The 19,539-nt window shown below is 32.6% G+C and overlaps 7 protein-coding genes across 22 annotated transcripts in view; 3 read left to right on the forward strand and 4 right to left on the reverse strand.

Moving 5' to 3' along the window:
- Window positions 1-8,593, reverse strand: part of LOC120773844 (histone deacetylase 4) — a 50,823-nt gene extending 42,230 nt beyond the window's left edge. For 4 of the 6 annotated variants that reach the window (XM_040102980.1, XM_040102976.1, XM_040102979.1 and 1 more), the window contains exons 1-2: window positions 6,981-7,347; window positions 6,661-6,704 (exon numbers count right to left, since the gene is read on the reverse strand). In XM_040102980.1, the coding sequence (XP_039958914.1) occupies window positions 6,661-6,694 (34 nt within the window). In that variant the 5' untranslated portion in view covers window positions 6,695-6,704; window positions 6,981-7,347. Of the gene's footprint in view, window positions 1-6,660; window positions 6,705-6,980; window positions 7,348-8,185 lie in introns of those variants that run through there. The other 2 variants (XM_040102975.1, XM_040102978.1) reach the window with 2 other exon arrangements.
- Window positions 2,887-3,930, reverse strand: LOC120773847. Its single transcript, XM_040102987.1, has 4 exons — window positions 3,895-3,930; window positions 3,623-3,822; window positions 3,440-3,566; window positions 2,887-3,359 (listed from the first exon to the last, which is right to left on the reverse strand). The coding sequence occupies exons 2-4, from the start codon at window positions 3,820-3,822 to the stop codon at window positions 3,015-3,017; spliced, it is 672 nt and encodes a 223-aa protein (XP_039958921.1). The 5' UTR covers window positions 3,895-3,930; the 3' UTR covers window positions 2,887-3,014.
- A 398-nt stretch (window positions 8,594-8,991) lies between the features above and the next one.
- LOC120773846 (basic-leucine zipper transcription factor A) lies at window positions 8,992-10,675 on the forward strand. 6 transcript variants are annotated; one of them, XM_040102983.1, is made up of 5 exons: window positions 8,992-9,113; window positions 9,182-9,229; window positions 9,403-9,922; window positions 9,990-10,285; window positions 10,388-10,675. In XM_040102983.1, the coding sequence occupies exons 3-5, from the start codon at window positions 9,426-9,428 to the stop codon at window positions 10,531-10,533; spliced, it is 939 nt and encodes a 312-aa protein (XP_039958917.1). In that variant the 5' UTR covers window positions 8,992-9,113; window positions 9,182-9,229; window positions 9,403-9,425; the 3' UTR covers window positions 10,534-10,675. The 6 variants fall into 6 exon arrangements, with proteins under 6 accessions (XP_039958917.1, XP_039958919.1, XP_039958915.1 ...); XM_040102985.1 differs by lacking the exon at window positions 9,182-9,229 and having other exon boundaries at window positions 8,992-9,112; window positions 9,399-9,922; XM_040102981.1 differs by lacking the exon at window positions 9,182-9,229 and having other exon boundaries at window positions 8,993-9,181.
- A 979-nt stretch (window positions 10,676-11,654) lies between these two features.
- Window positions 11,655-15,097, forward strand: LOC120774706 (mitochondrial uncoupling protein 4). Of its 6 annotated transcripts, none has more exons than XR_005705258.1 (7): window positions 11,655-11,921; window positions 12,708-13,011; window positions 13,517-13,620; window positions 13,691-14,185; window positions 14,281-14,438; window positions 14,501-14,602; window positions 14,726-15,097. XR_005705258.1 is itself a non-coding variant. In XM_040104437.1 (7 exons), the coding sequence occupies exons 3-7, from the start codon at window positions 12,745-12,747 to the stop codon at window positions 14,542-14,544; spliced, it is 1,068 nt and encodes a 355-aa protein (XP_039960371.1). In that variant the 5' UTR covers window positions 11,658-11,744; window positions 11,818-11,921; window positions 12,708-12,744; the 3' UTR covers window positions 14,545-14,603. The 6 variants fall into 6 exon arrangements, 5 of the variants coding, with proteins under 5 accessions (XP_039960370.1, XP_039960374.1, XP_039960372.1 ...); XM_040104437.1 differs by lacking the exon at window positions 14,726-15,097 and having other exon boundaries at window positions 11,658-11,744; window positions 11,818-11,921; window positions 14,501-14,603; XM_040104436.1 differs by lacking the exon at window positions 14,726-15,097 and having other exon boundaries at window positions 14,501-14,603.
- Window positions 15,098-15,181: 84 nt separating this feature from the next.
- LOC120774707 (RING finger protein 121) lies at window positions 15,182-16,852 on the reverse strand. Its single transcript, XM_040104441.1, has 6 exons — window positions 16,655-16,852; window positions 16,426-16,602; window positions 16,207-16,361; window positions 15,918-16,146; window positions 15,546-15,781; window positions 15,182-15,487 (listed from the first exon to the last, which is right to left on the reverse strand). The coding sequence occupies exons 1-6, from the start codon at window positions 16,694-16,696 to the stop codon at window positions 15,367-15,369; spliced, it is 960 nt and encodes a 319-aa protein (XP_039960375.1). The 5' UTR covers window positions 16,697-16,852; the 3' UTR covers window positions 15,182-15,366.
- A 329-nt stretch (window positions 16,853-17,181) lies between these two features.
- On the forward strand, window positions 17,182-18,412 carry LOC120774245. The gene is made up of 3 exons (XM_040103710.1): window positions 17,182-17,350; window positions 17,406-17,508; window positions 17,565-18,412. Exons 1-3 carry the CDS (start codon window positions 17,214-17,216, stop codon window positions 18,312-18,314), a joined length of 990 nt encoding a protein of 329 aa, XP_039959644.1. The 5' UTR covers window positions 17,182-17,213; the 3' UTR covers window positions 18,315-18,412.
- LOC120774248 lies at window positions 18,333-19,378 on the reverse strand. The gene is made up of 2 exons (XM_040103713.1): window positions 18,999-19,378; window positions 18,333-18,935 (listed from the first exon to the last, which is right to left on the reverse strand). Exons 1-2 carry the CDS (start codon window positions 19,186-19,188, stop codon window positions 18,397-18,399), a joined length of 729 nt encoding a protein of 242 aa, XP_039959647.1. The 5' UTR covers window positions 19,189-19,378; the 3' UTR covers window positions 18,333-18,396.
- Window positions 19,379-19,539: the final 161 nt, after the last annotated feature.

Genomic DNA, 19,539 nt, shown 5'->3' on the forward strand with positions numbered 1-19,539 from the left:
TAAAGCTTCTCTTCCACACATTTTTTGTGAATTTGCTTACAATTAATAATTTAAGTTCAGTTGAATGTGTTTTGTCTATATTTTTATCAAAAATAATTTTTTAGTAGCATTATTCGGGACAACTTTAAATATTTCACAACACACTCGTTATCATTAAAATAAACAACTCGAATAAGTGTGATCTACGATTTATAATAATTATAATTATTGTAAGTACCTGCAAAATTCTTTTCCCGCCACATAACGGTAAATTAATTCAATGGAAGTGGTTATTTCGATATCCAAAGTGTTAGTCCAATGAGTTATGTCGCACGAATTTTTTACTTTTTTCCCTTCCGTTATAATTTATAAATTTTAAACAAAAGTTAAAAAATATTATTGCATTGTTTCTTAATATAGAATATGTGATCTATCTTTTGCAAAAAAAATTATTCTTCTAATGCATCTATGTAAAAAGTTATGACGGAACATGTGTGAGACTCGAGTTAGTCCAATGAGTTTTGTCCGACACTGTATATACTGTTTCGTAAAATTTTGTGGAATATTTATCTTTATTCTTTTATATTTTAAGGATGACAAAGTGTTCAAAAATGTTCCATGAAAAACCCTTTGCTGATTCAAATACGTAAAGGATAACAGGGCTGTCTACCATAAGTATACATATGTACGTATGTATGTATGCATAATATACGTTGTATATGGATGTATGTAGCTTCAAACTATGTATGTATGTATGTATGTATGTACATACATACATAGATAAAGTGTATGTACGAAGATGAATTAATTATTTACATTTATAGATATCAGTTTGTAGGGATGTGTGTAGTTATTTCACATTAATTGACAGATTCTTGGAATATTGGCTCATTAATGATGTATAATTCATACATACATACATACATATATAGATATACATACATATATACTCGTAGTTTGTAAAAATGAAAATACCTCTGAGGCCTCTGAACTTATTTATTTCCTTATGTCATTGGTCGGCTCTACAAGAAAACATCTGCGATTTAAGTGAACAATTTTAGCTCCCACATTATAAATATTTATTTCTATTTTACTTATCAGCATTACAGTCTGTGGCTGTGCAAAGTGAAATTGAATTAAGTCGAAAAGCAAATAAATGTAAAAAAGCAGTATTCGATATACTATGTAAGTATATTTGTATTTATCTGCGTACTTATGCATGTACAAATGTATGTAAGTATGTATGTATGTGCAAGTACATAGCTCGTTGGGTGTTTGAATAGGCCGTGACCTGCCGTTCTATTTTTAGATTCGTTTATAAATCGTGCATAGCTGCGGATTGTATATTTAGAAACAGAAACAAGTATTTAAAACAACAAAAAGCAAAACACTACCCCTGTCGTATATTCACATACATATGTACATGCAAAAGTATATACAAAGTGATATACGCGATTACTTATGTAGAGATATAGTAAGTATTTACTTAGCTATAACCATTCAGATCTATACACAAAGTATTTTATATTACAGCGTTTTTTCGGAGCGCAAAAATATGAAGAGAGCAAAAATGTGGAGAATTTCCGAGAGGCACACACATTTTTATTGCAAAACAAACTGGGTGAAAGAGAGCAGATAAAGAGTGGGTGGCGTGCCAACTTAACGTCAAGCCGATATATCAACAAAATAACAGAATGACAAAAGACATACATATGTACATACATATGTATCTATAGTATCGTATGTACATATGTAATATATAAACAAGTGAGATATATGGGTTTATCAGCGTATTTGTGGGGGGTTAATATTTCAGTAGAGATTCAGTCACTCCTCAGCCCAGCTCCTCAGGGTATCTAAGCTATTTGCAAAATAAAAACAAACTACAATAGACGAAAATAGAAACAAAAACAAAATACGAAAAACGCTAAGGAGAGAAGAACGCTCAAATCACATCCAAAATACACTTCATTACAAACATACTTATGTATAATAATATTTACTTGTGTACATATTGTATTTAAATATCCACAGTGTATTTTATGGATCATTCACTCAATTGGAAGTAACGGCGATTGTTGTTAGGAGTATTATAGCCTTGACAGACGAGTAAAATTAATGCGCATTAAGAAATGCTAATGCACATTAAAATTTTATGGTGACAAACAGACTTGTGCATTTAAACAGCTGATTGTGAAATTTGTTTATTTATTAAAAAAAAGTGAAATAAAAATGTATAAGAGGAAATTGTTAGTGGCAATTTTGGTATTTTTGAAAGATCAATATAAATTTAATGAAAAAATTCGTTTATTATTAAATACGTTAAAATATAATATAGTGCAATTAAAAGCAATACTTCATTGTAACGTAAGAGCTGGGATTACAATCGCCGCACCTACGAAATATTTGTATTTTAATTTGAGATTGAAATCTAAAATTGAGTATTTTAAGGACTGAAGTGGTAAATTTTGGGAGCGCGATATCCCAGCAATGGATGAATAAAGGTTCAAGGAAAAATTTGGTCTGGATAGAAGAAGGGCTTTCAAAAAATTGTGCGAAAAAGTTAAGAATATTGGAAAAATAGATAGCAATATGAGGCGCTGTATCTCACTTGAAAAAAGCGTATAGGTTGCCGTTGCTAGCTTGTTTGGCGTTGAGCGCAGCACATTTGGCAAAATTGAGATGGATTTTTGCCATGCAGTTTGTGATAGTCTTGCGGATTGCATTAATGCACATCCCCCACATCCTCAAGAACTGAAAAGAATCGTAGAAGGGTTAACACTGATGGGGTTTTCACAATGCTTTGATGCAGTAGATGGTTGCCACATCGATGTGCAGCCCAAAAAATAAGAAGCCTTAGAATACCACAATTATAAAGGATGGTATTCGGTTATTTAGTTAGCAAGCTGTGATTTATTTTCATACACATGTGTTTACATTTTTATATTACTTGCAGATTAAAGTATATATACATACATAAAACTTAGGATCCACAGGAAGAAATAATGATTCGTATATATTTGAAAGCAACTCACTTAAGCGTTTTCATACTTTTTTTTTAACATTTTTTCTAAAAGACTTTTCATAATCTCTATGAACTCCTTGGTATTGTTACTTTGTAGTTCGATAGCATTAACAACTCTTTCAGTCAATTTTTTCCCATCCTCTACCACCGTCTTCAGCAATTCATTTTGCTCTTTTGCCACTTTTATTATTTCACCCATATAATTCCTCTTTCTAAATGTACCGGCTGCTGATATTGAGCTATCCAGTTTCCACAGTGATGGCGAGCTGGTCGATGCTATTACTGGCGCACAAAGCAGTTCAGCTACCGGTACTGCAGATGACATTGCTACTGGTGATGCTGTAGGTATATATGACTGGAATGGCAGCAATGTTGAATACGATATGTTTACAAGAAAAAATAATTTTAATAATAAACGCGTAAAATTCAGCCTACCACAGTAAACGATTCATAAGTTTCTGTAACATTGGCTGCTGTCAATTCGATTATTTGATGGACTGCGTCAAAATGTTTCCACCCCGATGGGCTGCCCCCCGAGAGCACAACTTTTTTCTTTTCCTTTCTGCAATTTAACAAAAGATAAAAATGTTAACAAGGTTATGTGGATTGACAGTATACCTATATTTTTGTGTAAGGTTCCGTATTTTAACATGCACTTCGTTTGGGGTAAATTTATGTCCCATTTGCACAGATATATCAGCATAGATGTGTGAATTGCCCTTAACGCGTCGCAAATCTCCAGCTCGTTCACACCACAAATCAATCAAAACACTTTCGTCGTTGTCCGTCCAAGCTGTGCGTTGTTTAATTCCTGCCATCTAAATATATTAAAATTTATTTTTGTTAATATACTGGCACGTAATATATTTAGCAATATAAAAACAGCTTACCTCTTACACTTTCCTTAAATCTTTTATTTACGTTTTTATCTTCTTCTTTTTATCAATCATCATTCGCAATAGCAAAAATCGGATATTTGTGGGCAGTGTTGCCTACTCAAATTCGGCAAATTCAGCTAAATGCACGAAATTTTTATTCATTACTAATTTGCATTAACATGGATCAAATTCGCAAGTTAATGCAAATTAAGCCAGCTAATGCAAATTAACGCTGTCATTTGTCAAGGCTATTATTTTTTCACAGTCAGGGTTGCAAATGTTACATTATAAAGATAACTGAATTAACTCTTCAAATAATTTTTTGTTATTATTTTGTAATTACGAAAATTTTTTATTATAATTTATTATTTATTCAAATTCCAATTAAATAACGGATTGGAAAATAAAAAAAGAAAATAAATGTTAATCCCAAAGGTCCCAAATCGCAGAAGTGTACAAACACTATATACATACATACATGTATTAAAAATGTATTTAAAAAGCTCAGACCGTCAACTTCCAATTTTTAATTTTAAATACACTTAGTTTTGATTTTAATTAAATTTTAATCTCCATTTTTTTTAATGTATTTTATGATTCTTAATTTCGATTTTGAATTGAAAGAAAAATCTGGTTCACAGCCAGACACCTCGAATGTCTTTAAAGATGTTCAAAGATCTTTTAGGAACGGTACTTTTGTAAATTATTAATTAACTTGCAGATAATATTCGAAATGGTTTTATGGTTTTTCGGCATTATTTTGTGTACATATACATACATTTAAAATAGTTCAAAAAGTTGTAAAAATTATCTTTTCACGATTTACGGTTGACCTTTGACTGGGAATAACTCTTCAATTAGTCGATTTAGAAAAGTTGTAGAAAGCTCAAAGGAATTAAGAAAATATTCCTGTGTTTATCATATGGGAAATCAAAAATTCACCTATTAATATTAATACATATCTCAAACTTTACCAGCCATTTTTGCGACATTTAGGACCTGTGATTGGTCACCTAATGTTTTCTGACTCGGTTGGAATACATATTGTGAAGGTACGTTAAGTCAATTGACTAAACTGGCAACTTGAAAAGTTGGAAATCAATAATCGCGATATTGGCGATATACTTGTAGATTAGGAAAAATAAGCTTTATATAAGATGCAGCCACATTCACCAATGGACTGAAATTCCTTACATTATTCCGTTTGAACTTTGACTTTCCTTATTTAATATATATCTATATGTACATATGTATATATGTACTTACATACATATATGTTTCTACATAGACATTGCCTTGTCCTGCCTTAATTCATTTAACCTTGCCGTTCTGTATTGGTGCCTTCCTCCAGTTTACTTGTTATAATATCCTAATATTTTACCTAATGTATGCACATACTACGTATTTACTCCTCCTTTTCATATTGAATATTTTAACTGTGGAGCCTTCAATGCGAAGGTAAAAGCAGTGACATCGCACCTAAACAGGTGTGCTAGTGTGCAGCAACGAGCCGTGAGCCTACGAGACGCTGGTAGGACCTATTAGCTTTGCCACAAATATTTATACACGTACACATATTATACATATGTATGTATATACGTAAATAGATATACATATGTATGTATGTATAAACATATATAGAAACTGTTGGAGTTAGCCGGCGCGTGGAAAAGGACTTGCCTTTCCTTTTTCATTTCTTGTTTCGTAAAGTTGCAGAATATTTATTTCGTGATTAACTGCTGTGAAGGTAAGTAATTTCTAAAAATAACTAAAATCAATAAATGTGGGTTTTCTTCAGTATTTCTCTGATTCCCTTTCAGCTTTATATTCAATAAAATTTATTTTTCTCCTTTTGTGCGCGGATTTACATATACATATGTAGTACATAACTAGTTTATGTACAAATATACATGTATTTACACATATGTCGATACTTATATAAGTAAATAGGCATATACGGTATCACATATTTACATAGCAATGCTGGAGGGACTGATGACAGTTGGCGTGTTTACTGGATAACTATTTGGTTTCCACAAACACCAAAATTTGTTTATATTATTTTTTTTATATGTATATACACATATTTATGTACTTACATACATATATGCATTTGAACTCCTGCACATATTGTCTTATAATTATATAGTTACATATAATCATCTGCATTGTATGTATGTACATATGTATATCAACCCCGTTGTTATCATTTGGTGCGTCGTTACATCGAATATAATGGTAAAATACTTTTTTCATATCCGACGTATCGATAGGTCATATAAAGGGATTGTTAGGAAATATGAATATGAATATACTAAGATTACTCTTGACCCCAAACGCCCACTCCATTTGCGATATGAAAGGGCCGATATTGATAGGAAGCATACATAAGTATTTTTATATTGCATATTATTATTTGTTCGCTTACTATAATATCAAGCCAACCATAACCTATTTTGTCTTTACTTCATTAGGGTATAGAAAATTAGTATTTTTGGCGGAATGAAAAGGGATTCCATTCACTTTAAGAAACATTGGAACATTTTTACTATAAAAACACAGTTGAAGACATTTAAACGTAATTTGGCATAAAGAGAATGGTGAGCAAAACATATCAAGGAAAGAATAAAAATTAACAGTATTTGACCCGATATTTTGTTGGTAGAAAGTTGGCGAGTTGACAGTCTTGTAGAAATAAATATAAACAATGTAAGTGGAAGTAAATTTATCTTAGGTCTTATGTTCACAAAACACATTAATAGTTATACAATAACTTACCATGGTTTAATATTCTATTCTCTGGACTAGTCATCGTGATGAGTCTGTGGAAGAAAATATTTTGGCTTAATACAATATGCATATTATACTACATGTATTCATTTTTTTATATAAAATACTTTTCTATTGCTTTTACAATAACTGTATACATATATTTGGCAATTATTTAATTATATAACAATAATTTTTTATAATTAACTAACATATACTATTGTTTTCGTATGATAAGACACTCAGAACACAATTTAGGGAGCCTTTATTGTAATAAATACATACATATGTATGTATATACATTGTAGAGAAATACATTATGTACATACCTTTGCGCACATTCCTTAAAAATTTCCAAGTTTTGATATTACATTATCATTTTCAAAAACTGATTGTTTATGTTGTTTTCCTTTAAAAATAAATTTTTAAAGATGAACTCGTGAGTTATTCGCTTATTTTTTTATTGAGGATATTTAAATGTGCATAAGTGTAAGCACTTTTATTAACTGTTATTTAAAAATTTCAAATTGCTGCGACAATTTTCAAATCACATAAGCACTTGCGCAAAACACCCAACAATAGGTTATTTGGTCAAATTTCATACATTCGTAATTGTTTTTAATTATTTAATATTAAAATTCGTTATTTTTGTTGGGGTTTAGCGGCTTTTTGTATGTCTTAATTTCCACTTTATTCGTTTTATATTTTTATTTTTATTCTACATATGTATGTATATATTTTTTGCTGTATATTTATTGTTGTTTTACGATGTATCAGCATATACATATGTATGTATATGCATTTAATTTTAATTTAACTAAATACGGAAGATTTAATACACATTGCAATAACAATATAACATAACAACACACTTGTTACATAAAGCGACAAACGACCGAACAACAATCAATCGCGCAAAATAATGGAGTTGAACAGCAGACCACAAAGAGATGTATCCCAGATGGGTGCAGAACTTGTAAAGAGCGCAAGATTGATGTATCATTAGCAACTACTATAGCGGCAGCCGAATGTTGATACAGCGTTATTATAGTACAAAATGCGAGAGGCGGAAGTGGCAAGAAGGGTTTTATATATGTATGTAGTTAGTTATAACTGGAGTGAGGTAGCGCTGAGCGCTTTTTTCTATTGCATACGACATCATGTATAAAGAAAATTGTTTAGTATTAATATTTAAGGACACTTGTTTGAGGGTGTCACACATATAATATTTCCATTACCAGTTTGGTAATGTTACAAAAACATGGTATATGTATGCATAACATACATAAATGAAGAACGTAAAATGTTCGCAAAATACCGAAGTCAGACTGGCATAGAGAAAAAACCCATGTATTAAAAATTTAATAAAATTAGCTTCTTATGCCATGCCACAGATTTTTATAACATATACATTTCTATTAGAGTTATGATTTTATTTTAACTCCTTTGTGATAACTTCTGAAATACTGGCAATGTTAAATACATATCGACATATTTATGTATTTAAATACAAGTCTTATATGTCTATCCCCACCTTCTCTATGTAGCTTTGCGCTCGGTTGCTCACTAGTTCGTCACTTTTTTAATTGGAAACGAAGTCTCGGGAATCTCTCGAAACCTAATTAAGCACCAATTGTAACCTTAGTTTTGTTGTTGTCACTTTGCATTTGCACACTTATTAATCACGACCTTTGATTTGCCAAGATATTTTCATATATATTTGTTTCGGAACAATCCAAATGGTTTAATTTCACGGTCAATGTTTTCACTACCACATTTTAATCCAATCAGAACTTATTTACCAACTTTTGCTTTCGCCTTATGGAATTTTTTCACTTGGACTGATTTGATTTTCGATTTCAATCTCTTTTTCCACTTAATATCCTTCCACATTTAATTTCTCTATGTGTCACACGTTCCATTGGTGTTACCAGATAACATGTTTTATAACAAAATTCTACTTAAGTTCGTAAGGTTGTATAATCACTCATATTATTCACACATATAAGAAAATACTTTCTATACATATACATATTTATAAAAAATACAAAGCAATATTTCGAGTTATTTTATCTGAAACATAAACATCATAAATTATTGCATATACATATTTTTATCTAAAAATTTGCTTTCCAACAATAGATGTACAATTAACTAGTATTATGTCTCTTGGTCTTTACTTTTTTATTAAACACAAAAAGTGTGAAATAATTTTCTAAAACAAAAATCCCAATAAGTTAACACATTATTTTTGCCTTAGAATAGAAAATGCAACTCTGTATATTTGTGCATTTGGGGATTTGACATTGGAGTGATTCTTGTCTCCTCTTCTTTATGTTTATTTTGTTGTTGCACTAATTGCGTTTATCAGCATCTGTAGTAGAATTCCGAGATTTACTTTGAAAATATTTTATATTATTTAACAAAATTATCGGTGATAAACGAAATTTTACGCTGACAAAGTGAGTATTGGTCTTTTGAAAGTCTAATTAGAACGCCGTTTTATAATCAGAATCCCACAACTCAGCAGGTAATAAACAACACACAATATACGTATCTATATATATGTACATTTAAGGTAGGTAAATGACAGACAAAGAGATGGACAGAGGACAAAGGTGTTATATGTAGGTTGATCAGTTGCTATATTTTTATGCTATTTCATCAGTCACGACTCACAATAAACATACTTCAATATAATATGTCATTAAATAATAACATCGATAAGATTATTACTTCACCTTTTTACAGCTCGAGAATTGAACGTCAAAAAGATGGATATAAGCGATAGCTTTGATCATCAACAGCAACAACCGCAACAATCAGATAATCTACAACAGCAACATCAACAGCTGCAAATGCAATGTGAACCTACTTTTCAAACACAAATGATCAATCCTGCAGCCACGCCCATGCCCGTGCCATTTGCTGCACCAGCTACAAATGGATTTGAACCAACAACGATAAATCCATCATCTTCGCCTCCTTTCTTGTCTTCTGGTCAAGCCATTCCTTTACCACCACCACCGCAAATGAAATCACCTCTAATACCCCAACTGCAACAACAACCGCAAGGTTTAGAACAACAACATTACTTATTACAGCAACAGCAACGTTTAGGTAATGAAGTCGATATTGACTCATTACTACTCCAACAATTTAGCTGTTTAGGTACAACTGATCATGAGGATTTGGTTAGACAATTCCAAAGCCTTATGAATAATCAAGTAGATCAAGATGCAGCAAAATTCTATTTGGAAATGAGTAATTGGTAAGAATTAAATAAAAAAAAAATACAAAACAAACTCATAGGTTTCATATGTTTTGCTATTTTGAAGGAATTTACAGACAGCTGTCGGTTGCTATTTGGATATTCATACTTTTCAAACGCTGCCTTCGATGAAAATACTTAACCAATCTCGACCAAGTGAACATCAACAGGCGTTTAGACTACAAAACGATGGTACCATCGACTGGCCAAACGGATGCTACTTAACAGCACCTAGTCAAAAGCGGCGCATTGAAGTGCCAGCTTTAAAGCCAGGAGAAACTTGTGATATTTTAGCTGATATTCCTCCAACTCAACCGGCGATTATGTGGAGATTATGCACACCTAATGGTTGGAATGTAGGAGGTAATTAAAGTATACTTATTTATATATCTAAGTCTACAACCATTTAATATTGTTTATATATGTACATTATTTCTAATGTTTATGTTCGTATTGTGTGCACAGAACCCATATGGATGGTTCCGCCAGGCATGGCAGATTCCCAGGCTGAACTTAGTGACCGCATGTCACAGTTATTGATGTCGACAGATGCGTCCAATAGTGAAAGTTGTCCACAAGTGAATGTTGTGATATCAGTAAATATGGAATGAAAAGGCGTACATTGAGCGAATGCAGCGTGCGGGAGAGTGTTTATTTAAATAATATCTATACAATTTGTTTGTTTTACATTTTTAAACGATGTTCTTTGTAATGATCGTGAATTTTTGCTTTTTCCCCCATTCTTATACATATACATACATATAAATGCGTATACTTACATTTCTTTTACTATTTGTATTTCAAAAAATCTAAAAAAATGCATTGGTACTAATAAATTTAGAAATGGTTTAAAAATTTTATTATACCATAGAAGAGTAAGAACAATATTGTACTGTTTAAACATACATATTTACAAATAGGTATATTTTATACATATATGCATATATTGGCGCACATCTATTTACGTCTGTATATATACATATGTAAAAATATGTTTTTTTTTGCTTATGTATATGCAATTGTACGAGTACCTACATAAGTAAATGCAAACAAATTATTTTACACGCTCAATAGAAATAAGTATGCTTATTTAGTTTGAAATATAATAAAAAGTGAAGTTCATGGAGCTAAGAAAAAGTATTTGATTTTAAATTAAAAATAATTTTGGTTTTAGCGGCATAAACTATTCACGAAAAGATGTACGAAATTTATGCCCAGTTCGCTCAGTTAAGACTGGTTCATTGCGTTCACGTAGACCCACTTGTTGTAGGGGTTATCGAAAACCCACCTGAACACAAAGAGAGCGACAGACTTCAGCGACATCTGTCAAATATTAAAATACACACGTTCTTATGGACACGGTTATGTAGTCGTGCAGCTGTCCAAATAACTGTGCCCTTATGTGTTCAGCACATGAATCTTGAAAAGTGTTAGTACATTTCAAAATATAGGTGCATAAAACAAAAGGTGTTCTTATTTCATTACAAATTTAATGGCAAAAAAATTTAATATTAAAATGCAAAATAAAAAATACAAAATTTTTACATACTGACATAATTAACAAAATGTGTTTGTTATATGACATTTTATTTCTTGCCCATGATTACACGCGTTGTGTTGTGACGGATGACTTTGCCATCCGTATTGCAGTAGCTTTTGGGATTGCGCCTTTATGTTCATTACTTTTGACGTTTTGTCTAAAAAGTAGTTTTCATGTGTTTGTTAGGTATCGGCATATTGTATTGTGCCATGAGTAGCGACGAACAGACTCTTGTTTTTAGTTTTGTTTTATAACTAATTTTTTTTTGCTTTCCTGACAGAGGTTAGTGAAATATTGATAAGAATCAAATCTATTATCAAATCACTTATTATCAAATACATTGCGCTGTGGAAAGGTATTCGAGTGTCTGCAAGAAAGTGGTGCTACACAGTTAAATTGTCTGATTGTGATTCGATTGCTTTAGGGGATTCATTATGTAAAGTGGAATTGTGATAAATTGTAAGTGAAAGTTGCTAAATATAACTAGAAAAAATGCTTAATCAATTAGCATACTTACCCACCAGTAATGATAACGATAAAGATTTAAACTTAACTTGCATTCAAAAAACTCCTAAAGAAGGACAGTTTGTATGTAGTACGTTCAATATGTAATTACATATGTACATATTCATTATTAGTACATGTACAACAAGACGTAATCGTAATCAAAATATTTGATCAGATCGGGTCACATGCAAAATATCACACAATCAGTGCCAATTTCTTATACCCTCTTTGTATATAATTTGCTATATTTAAACCTGTGATAAGAAGTAAAAAAATTCAAATTGGAATAAAGGGGCCTGTTCAAATTGATTATGAAAGGCATGTTATTGATGTGGAAAAGCAATTGGATAAATATATTTTGCCTTTATTACTTGTATATGAAAATGAAGTGTACTTTGAACTTCTCAAATATTGTTTATTTTTTAAATATTTTAGTATGAATTGCATTTAATATTTGAATTTCTCAAAAAATTTATTTTAATTTTTTATTAAGAAGTTAATTATCCCAGCATCTTTAGTGACTATTTTATGCTTTTTGTAAGATACTTATGTATTAACATATATACATATATGTATGTACATATTAAATTCATATACAAAACATTATTAGTTATAACAAATTATATAACTAATTTTCAGAAAAAGTCATCAAATAATTAGAAAATGTTCTGTGATATTAAAAATTGTTAAAAACATGTATAACGAAATAATGAGTAGATTATTACTATTTTCTTACAGAAATCGAGACTAAAAGAGTAATAGCAAAAGCCTTATAATGCAAAGTCAAACACAAAGCAATTCGGCAGGCGAACCACCGTCGCCTCCACCGGCGCCTCCAGCAGGACCTGCAACAAGGAATCAGTTACGTCCCGTCAAGTATGATTATGCAGATTCATTTGCTTGTACTTATGTAGTATCCGTTGTTGCTGCTTCCGTAGCAGAACTAACTACGTATCCACTGGATCTCACCAAAACTCGTTTACAAATACAAGGCGAAGCAGCTGCTAACAGCTTAAAAACCGACCTAGGCGTTAAACCAAAGGTAACTATAAAAAAGTGACAACATAATATACATATACATATTTATTATCTCAAGTGTTAAGCAATTTTTGTTTTATTTTATAATTAAAACGAGTGCATAAATATCCGCTTGACAGCGGCAATTCCGATTTATAAGAATGCTTAAATTATTTATTCAAAATGTCCACAAAATTTCTATACTTGAAAGTTTTAACGGTAAAAATTATTATTTATGCATATGTGTTATGTCTATAATTATATCAGTATTCGATTTTAAAGTCGCATAAGTATATCTTCAGAGAAGTGTTCGTGCTTTCGTTTCAATAAATCCTGCATCCTAATAATTCGTCCATTGCATACCTTTTTTCCATTATTCATCCATAACCATAAGTATACGTAAGTCAATGTTTTATTCATTAGTCTGTTCGTTACCTCTAATTGCCGACTGGGGCGTAGTGCATTCATTCTACTCCTCTTACTCTCCTTCTCTCTCCCTGATTCTATGGTGATGTCATTGGACCAAGCAGTATCGTGGCATGTTGGCGACAGCGTTCGGCATTGTCAGGGAAGAGGGCACAATGAAGTTGTGGCAAGGTGTCACGCCAGCGCTTTATCGCCACGTCGTTTACAGGTAAATATAATGTGATTTCATTCGGAGAAATTCCTAACATTAACCTCTTTTAATATTTTGTATACTACAGTGGTGTGCGTATATGCAGCTATGACTTTCTGCGCCGTAAATTGGGTAACGATGAAAACGGCATAATTACGTTGCCGCTGTGGAAGTCGGCGCTTTGTGGTGTATCGGCAGGTGCAGTTGCACAATGGTTGGCATCACCAGCCGACTTAGTTAAGGTACAAATTCAAATGGAGGGCAAACGTCGTTTAATGGGGGAACCGGCACGTGTCCATGGCGCAGCACATGCTTTCAAAGAAATTGTTCGCCGCGGTGGTGTAGCGGGTCTCTGGAAAGGCAGCGTTCCAAATGTACAGCGTGCGGCACTTGTCAATCTCGGAGATCTTACAACATACGACACTATCAAGCATATGATTATGATCAAATTGAATATGCCCGATTGTCATACTGTGCATGTACTATCCTCCATATGTGCTGGGTTTGTAGCTGCCATTATGGGCACGCCGGCAGATGTGGTGAAGACACGTATAATGAATCAGCCGACAGATGATAAGGGCAGGTAAGAGTCGCTTTGAAATTATAGTGATTTTAAACTTAAAACAAATTTCTCTTTTCACTATTTATACTTATATGTATATGTATGTATATTTTTAGGGGTCTACTCTATAAAGGCTCCATCGATTGTCTGCGTCAGACAGTGAATAAGGAAGGTTTCGCTGCTCTTTATAAAGGCTTCTTACCTTGCTGGATACGTATGGCACCATGGTCATTAACTTTCTGGCTGTCATTTGAACAAATTCGTAGCATGATCGGTGCTTCTGGTTATTAGTTTCTTTTGTGGAACCTTAGTGTACTCATATTAAGTGTTTTATAGGCGTCGCCGCTGTTGTTGCAAGCATACATGAGTTTCTCAAGTGATCGGAATATTAGAACGTTCTTTCAAAGTTCAATACGTTTTCAAAACATACAATACATAAGTACGAAAAAATATTTTTGATTTATTTCACATTGAACATTATGCATTATACGACTGCTAACAATATTACATCTATTTTGTCTTATATGCATGCTATCAACTGGAAAATTATGTTTTTTAAAGAAAAAAAAGGTGAAAAATCATTGCAAATGATGGTCAGGAGTAGCGAGTAGCGACAGATAAACGCAGTCAGGCAGCGGAAGTGATTAATTTAACACATATTTTTACGGTGTATGCGGATCTATTAATGTGCGCGTATCGGTAAAAATGCGTTTCAATATACATATGTATGTATTAATGTCGTAAGAAATTTCAATATTTATTATTTACTAAACATACATACATACACACTTAAATATAGAAATATTGTAATAAATTATTTGAAGCCTTATATGCTGCGCTGCAGAATATCTTTAAGTAATTAAGGTGACAATATAATATTGTACAATGTAAATAAAGAATAAATAAGTTTTTTACATACATATTAATACTAAATTAACTATGTTTTACTTAATAATCCAAGGAGGAATTTCCCTAAAAAAATAAATTTTTTTCTAGGCAGTTCAGTTTTTATACGTGTACCGTAGCACTCAATATAATTCGTTATTAGGGTTCTGGCACTATATGACAATACGAACCTGACGGAACTACATGCTACTACTTCAAGCTGTCATTACTACAATACAGTAACGAGTTTTTGATGTTGTATTAATTAATTTATTTTGCTGTGATTTACTTTGTTTCAAGTTATGACTAGAAGAGTTCTATTCTAAGCCCAATGCCCAATTAATGCCTTGTACAATGAAGAAAATAAGTGGTTGCCAAGCCACCAGCCATCGAATCCAATCTAATAAACGTCCATAAAGTACATGCGGTCTTTCCCAACTGTAATTAAATTACAAATTAACAACAATTGACTAGTTTTATACGAAATTTGACTTACGGATTGCAAAACATCTTTTTCAGATCAACCTTTTCCTTGCAGTAAGGGCAGGTCTGTTTTTTACCCACAATGCACCAGCCACGAATGCAGAATTCATGAAATATGTGATTGCAGGACAACTTATATGTATTTTCAAAGATACCCTCCTCCTTCACGCCAACCAGCAGTTGATTCCCGCAAATTGCGCAAACGTTGTTGTCCAGGTGGCGGGTCGGTATGCCTTGCGGTGTGTAGTACTAAACATATAGATAGATAGATAGATAAATGTTATGAGGTAATGCACCGCGACCTAGGGTCTATTGTGCCCTCTACTAAACATATACATTATTGTAATCAATTCTATACACATAAATTAAAAATTCACGAGTTTACCCCTATGTGTACCGCCATTTTCTCTGAACAAATTTCCGATATGTCGCGACCTAGTACACCAATATAGAGACCGTAGAAAACAAGCATCAATCCTGCGTCCATCCAAACATTAGGACCTTGATTAAATATAAAATTGAAGCCTACAAATGTAGCCATCATCACAATATAGCCTCCAATACCCAAAAAATAGCTAATCTGATATATTAGTAAAAACCATTTGTACACTAATCTGCAAAAATTGAAAATAATGTATTTAGTGCCAAACTGCCAACGTTCAGAATTGTATTACCTCGGAGTGGTGCGCTGTATTGGTTTGCTAACTGCTTTTTTGATAACAAATGCCGTTAACAGTGAAAACAATGTCCAAATGATAACAAATCGTATGAAATTGTAACAGATCGATATCACTAGTGGTATAATCCACATGGCAAGCAGTGTAACTGCCTATAATGGATTGAAGGATATTTTTCACATCTATACTTAAGTGCATAGCAAATATAAAAAATACCGAATAGGATTTGTAGTGACGTTTTTTCCATTCCACCAAAATAACCTGTGCCACAATTAGGGTTATGAAAAGAATAAGCACCATCTCTGAATGCATAGCCTCATGTCCTTTGTGCTTTTCATGCATCAATTGATGTTCGGCACGCATTCTTTCCTCCGGCGACATTTCCTCCAAAGACTACAAATATTTAAGTAAAATAAAAGTACCGCTTGCAACGAACTTTATTTACCTTATTAAAGTCCACAGGTGCATGCAATGCCGACACATCCATTTTAACTAAACTATTATACTACTTCCAAATAAATTAGTTATCCTCTTACTTTAATGTTAATTTCTATACATTTATAATACTTTTTATTATAAACTAATTTTTATTGTGTCACGGAGTACAAAGTGGACAAGGTCTGTCATTCACGACTTGGAAAAAATTAAAAAGTTCACAATAGTGTCCATTATTTACAAAGGTTTTTATTGAACGCCTGCAACCACGTATTCATTTTTGTATTGTTTTGTATAAAAGGCTGAATATATAATTTTATATGAAAGCTTATAATCAAAAATTAACCGATAGTGATTAAATCCCAAAAATGTGTATACATACATATATAAAAAACATACATGGTTGTTCTTAAATACAAAATCGAAAAATTATAATTCCCATAAAAAAATATTCAAAATTGTTAAAAAATTATTCGGAGTAATGAACAAATTATGAAAAAAACTATTGTGAACGGCATCTTTACAGAAAGGGGAAGACCGTCAAACACACAACAAAAATTTATTTAATTATGCCGCGACAACTTTGGGGAAAACTAAAAGAAACATCGGTGAAGGAAAATGAAACCGAAAAAATGGTGCCTGTAGCAGCAAAACGCACAAAACTCGAAGAAATGCAGGAGAAACTGCCATCCAGCGCCAACAAATGGTAAAACTCATTGCTTTTATTTATTCTTAATGTAAATATTGTTTTTTGATTTTAGTGTCGAACTGCAGGTAAAAAATCCCTTGGTGACACAAACAATAGAAGTTATGAAGCAAACTGAAATGTTGCAATCGCTTATTGACACCTATTCGAACAAATCGGTAATATCATACATGTATGTATATCTTGTATTATGGATTTTAATTTGCATTTACAGGGCACATCGAATTACTTGCTAAATCCTTGTCAAATGATACCTGAGGTTGACTTCCCACCTGAAAATGCAGCAGATTTTATCAATGATGATAAATTTGCTAAGCCAATATGGTTTATACCGCCAATTGAAAGCAACTTTGCGCGCGGTGTACCACAGTCATATCCTCAAATCAACCCGAAAATATGTCGTGCTGCTTTACGAAAGGCAGTTTGTGGTCAACTTCGTGTATGTGGTTTCACAGATATTTCCGAATCGGCCTTAGTGTTATTCGCCGATGCAGCGCAGGAATTTATGCGTAACTTTATGCAACGGATTCGCGAAGTACACGCCAACAATCCACAGCTTGAAATGGAAAATGAAGTTGAAGTGAAAAGCTTGGAAAAGGCGTACTATTCTTTAACAAATGCGTCGTTAACAAATGTGCATAACTATTTTAAACATCAATTGGTCGCACGAAATCGGAGTGAAATTGCAGAATTCAATGGTGTTCTTCAAGAGTATGATAAACTAATGAAGGAGAGTCAAAGTATGCAAAAGGAGGAATTTCAAGAAGGCGATTTCCTTAATATACTTGAAATGCCGGCATCTAATGATACAAATGTCGGTGTGTTGAGTAGCGGTATGCAGGACATTCCCAATTCAGGAGGTGTTAGTGCACAAAGTGGCGTTGGAGTGCTAAGCATGCTCGAGGGTCAGTCACACATGTCTGTACAGCACGCAGGATATACTGGTAGCACAATGGATTTGTAAATAGCCATTAACAACATATTAAGGCGTTTAGTAATTAGTCTTTTAAAGTTTATTTCTCCTAATTAGAGAAGATAGATAAAAATTATGCTAATCTTAAATTTGTTTTTTGTTTTATCTTTGTTTCATTCCACTTATTTTTACTACGCAACTTTGTGAACTCATTTCCAACTGGTTTGAAATGGAGAGTACCAACGCTATCACTTTTGTAGTGAAAATGTTTTTCTTTTCGTTCGGGTTTCGACGCCCAACCGTATATTAGCTTTCCGCTGGTGATGTCTTCAGCAGTTACTGATGCCAAGTTAAAGAGTTCTTCTGGCGACTGTTCCTTTTCTTCACTGTCAACTTTTCTTCTTTTTATTGCAGGCCGCTGTGTTGGGCCTTGAGTTTCGAATTCAAAGTCTTCATAGGGGTTGACATAACAATCTGCTCCTGCGAGCAGTGTAACACGGTTTCTTCTCGTTTTTTGAACTTTTGACAGAGTGCCAATATTACAAAATTCAAAATTTTTCGCAATTAGCTCGGAAAGCTTCTTTCCGAGAAACTTCTGTGTTGACTCTGTCGCAATGAAGTCTAAATTAGCTTCCAAGTGATCTTCTAGCAAATAGCGGTTTGACTTTGGCCCTACAGTTGCAAAAGTCTTCAAAATAATTTAATTTAATTTAAGTAGTAAGTAATGTAAGTAACCTTTTTGTTCTAAAACGCTTTGATCCGATTTTTCAGGAGTGTTCCCTTTCATGGGATTTTGTTTTCCGGTCTGCTGAAACATAGTATTAGTTAACAAAGTGGTGTCCGCCGCTTCCATGAACTGACGCATTTGTTCATCATCTCCATCATCGGAATCGCTCGAGTCCATGTCAATAGTTTTTGATACCATTATTTTATTTTTATTTATTTTATCAATTATTTTTGCTGCAATATGATGTTTATTACCACAATGGCGCAATGTGATGATTAGCACGATCACAACAAAGTATACAAATTCACAATTGATTGCACCTAGTCAGCTGTTTCTGATATGTTCAGAACTTGTTAAAATAAATAATTAAAAAAATACATATGTATGTATATAAATATATGTACATATATACATTTCGGAACTATATGTCATATCAAAATCTAAAATGTTACTTTAAATAATTATGGATTTATTTTCAAAATAAAAATTGAACAATCTTTCTAACTACAACAACTGGTAAGCGCTGGACATTCTGAAAAAGCGGCTTTG

Source organism: Bactrocera tryoni, chromosome 4 (genome assembly GCF_016617805.1).
Source record: "Bactrocera tryoni isolate S06 chromosome 4, CSIRO_BtryS06_freeze2, whole genome shotgun sequence".
Taxonomy (NCBI): domain Eukaryota; kingdom Metazoa; phylum Arthropoda; class Insecta; order Diptera; family Tephritidae; genus Bactrocera; species Bactrocera tryoni.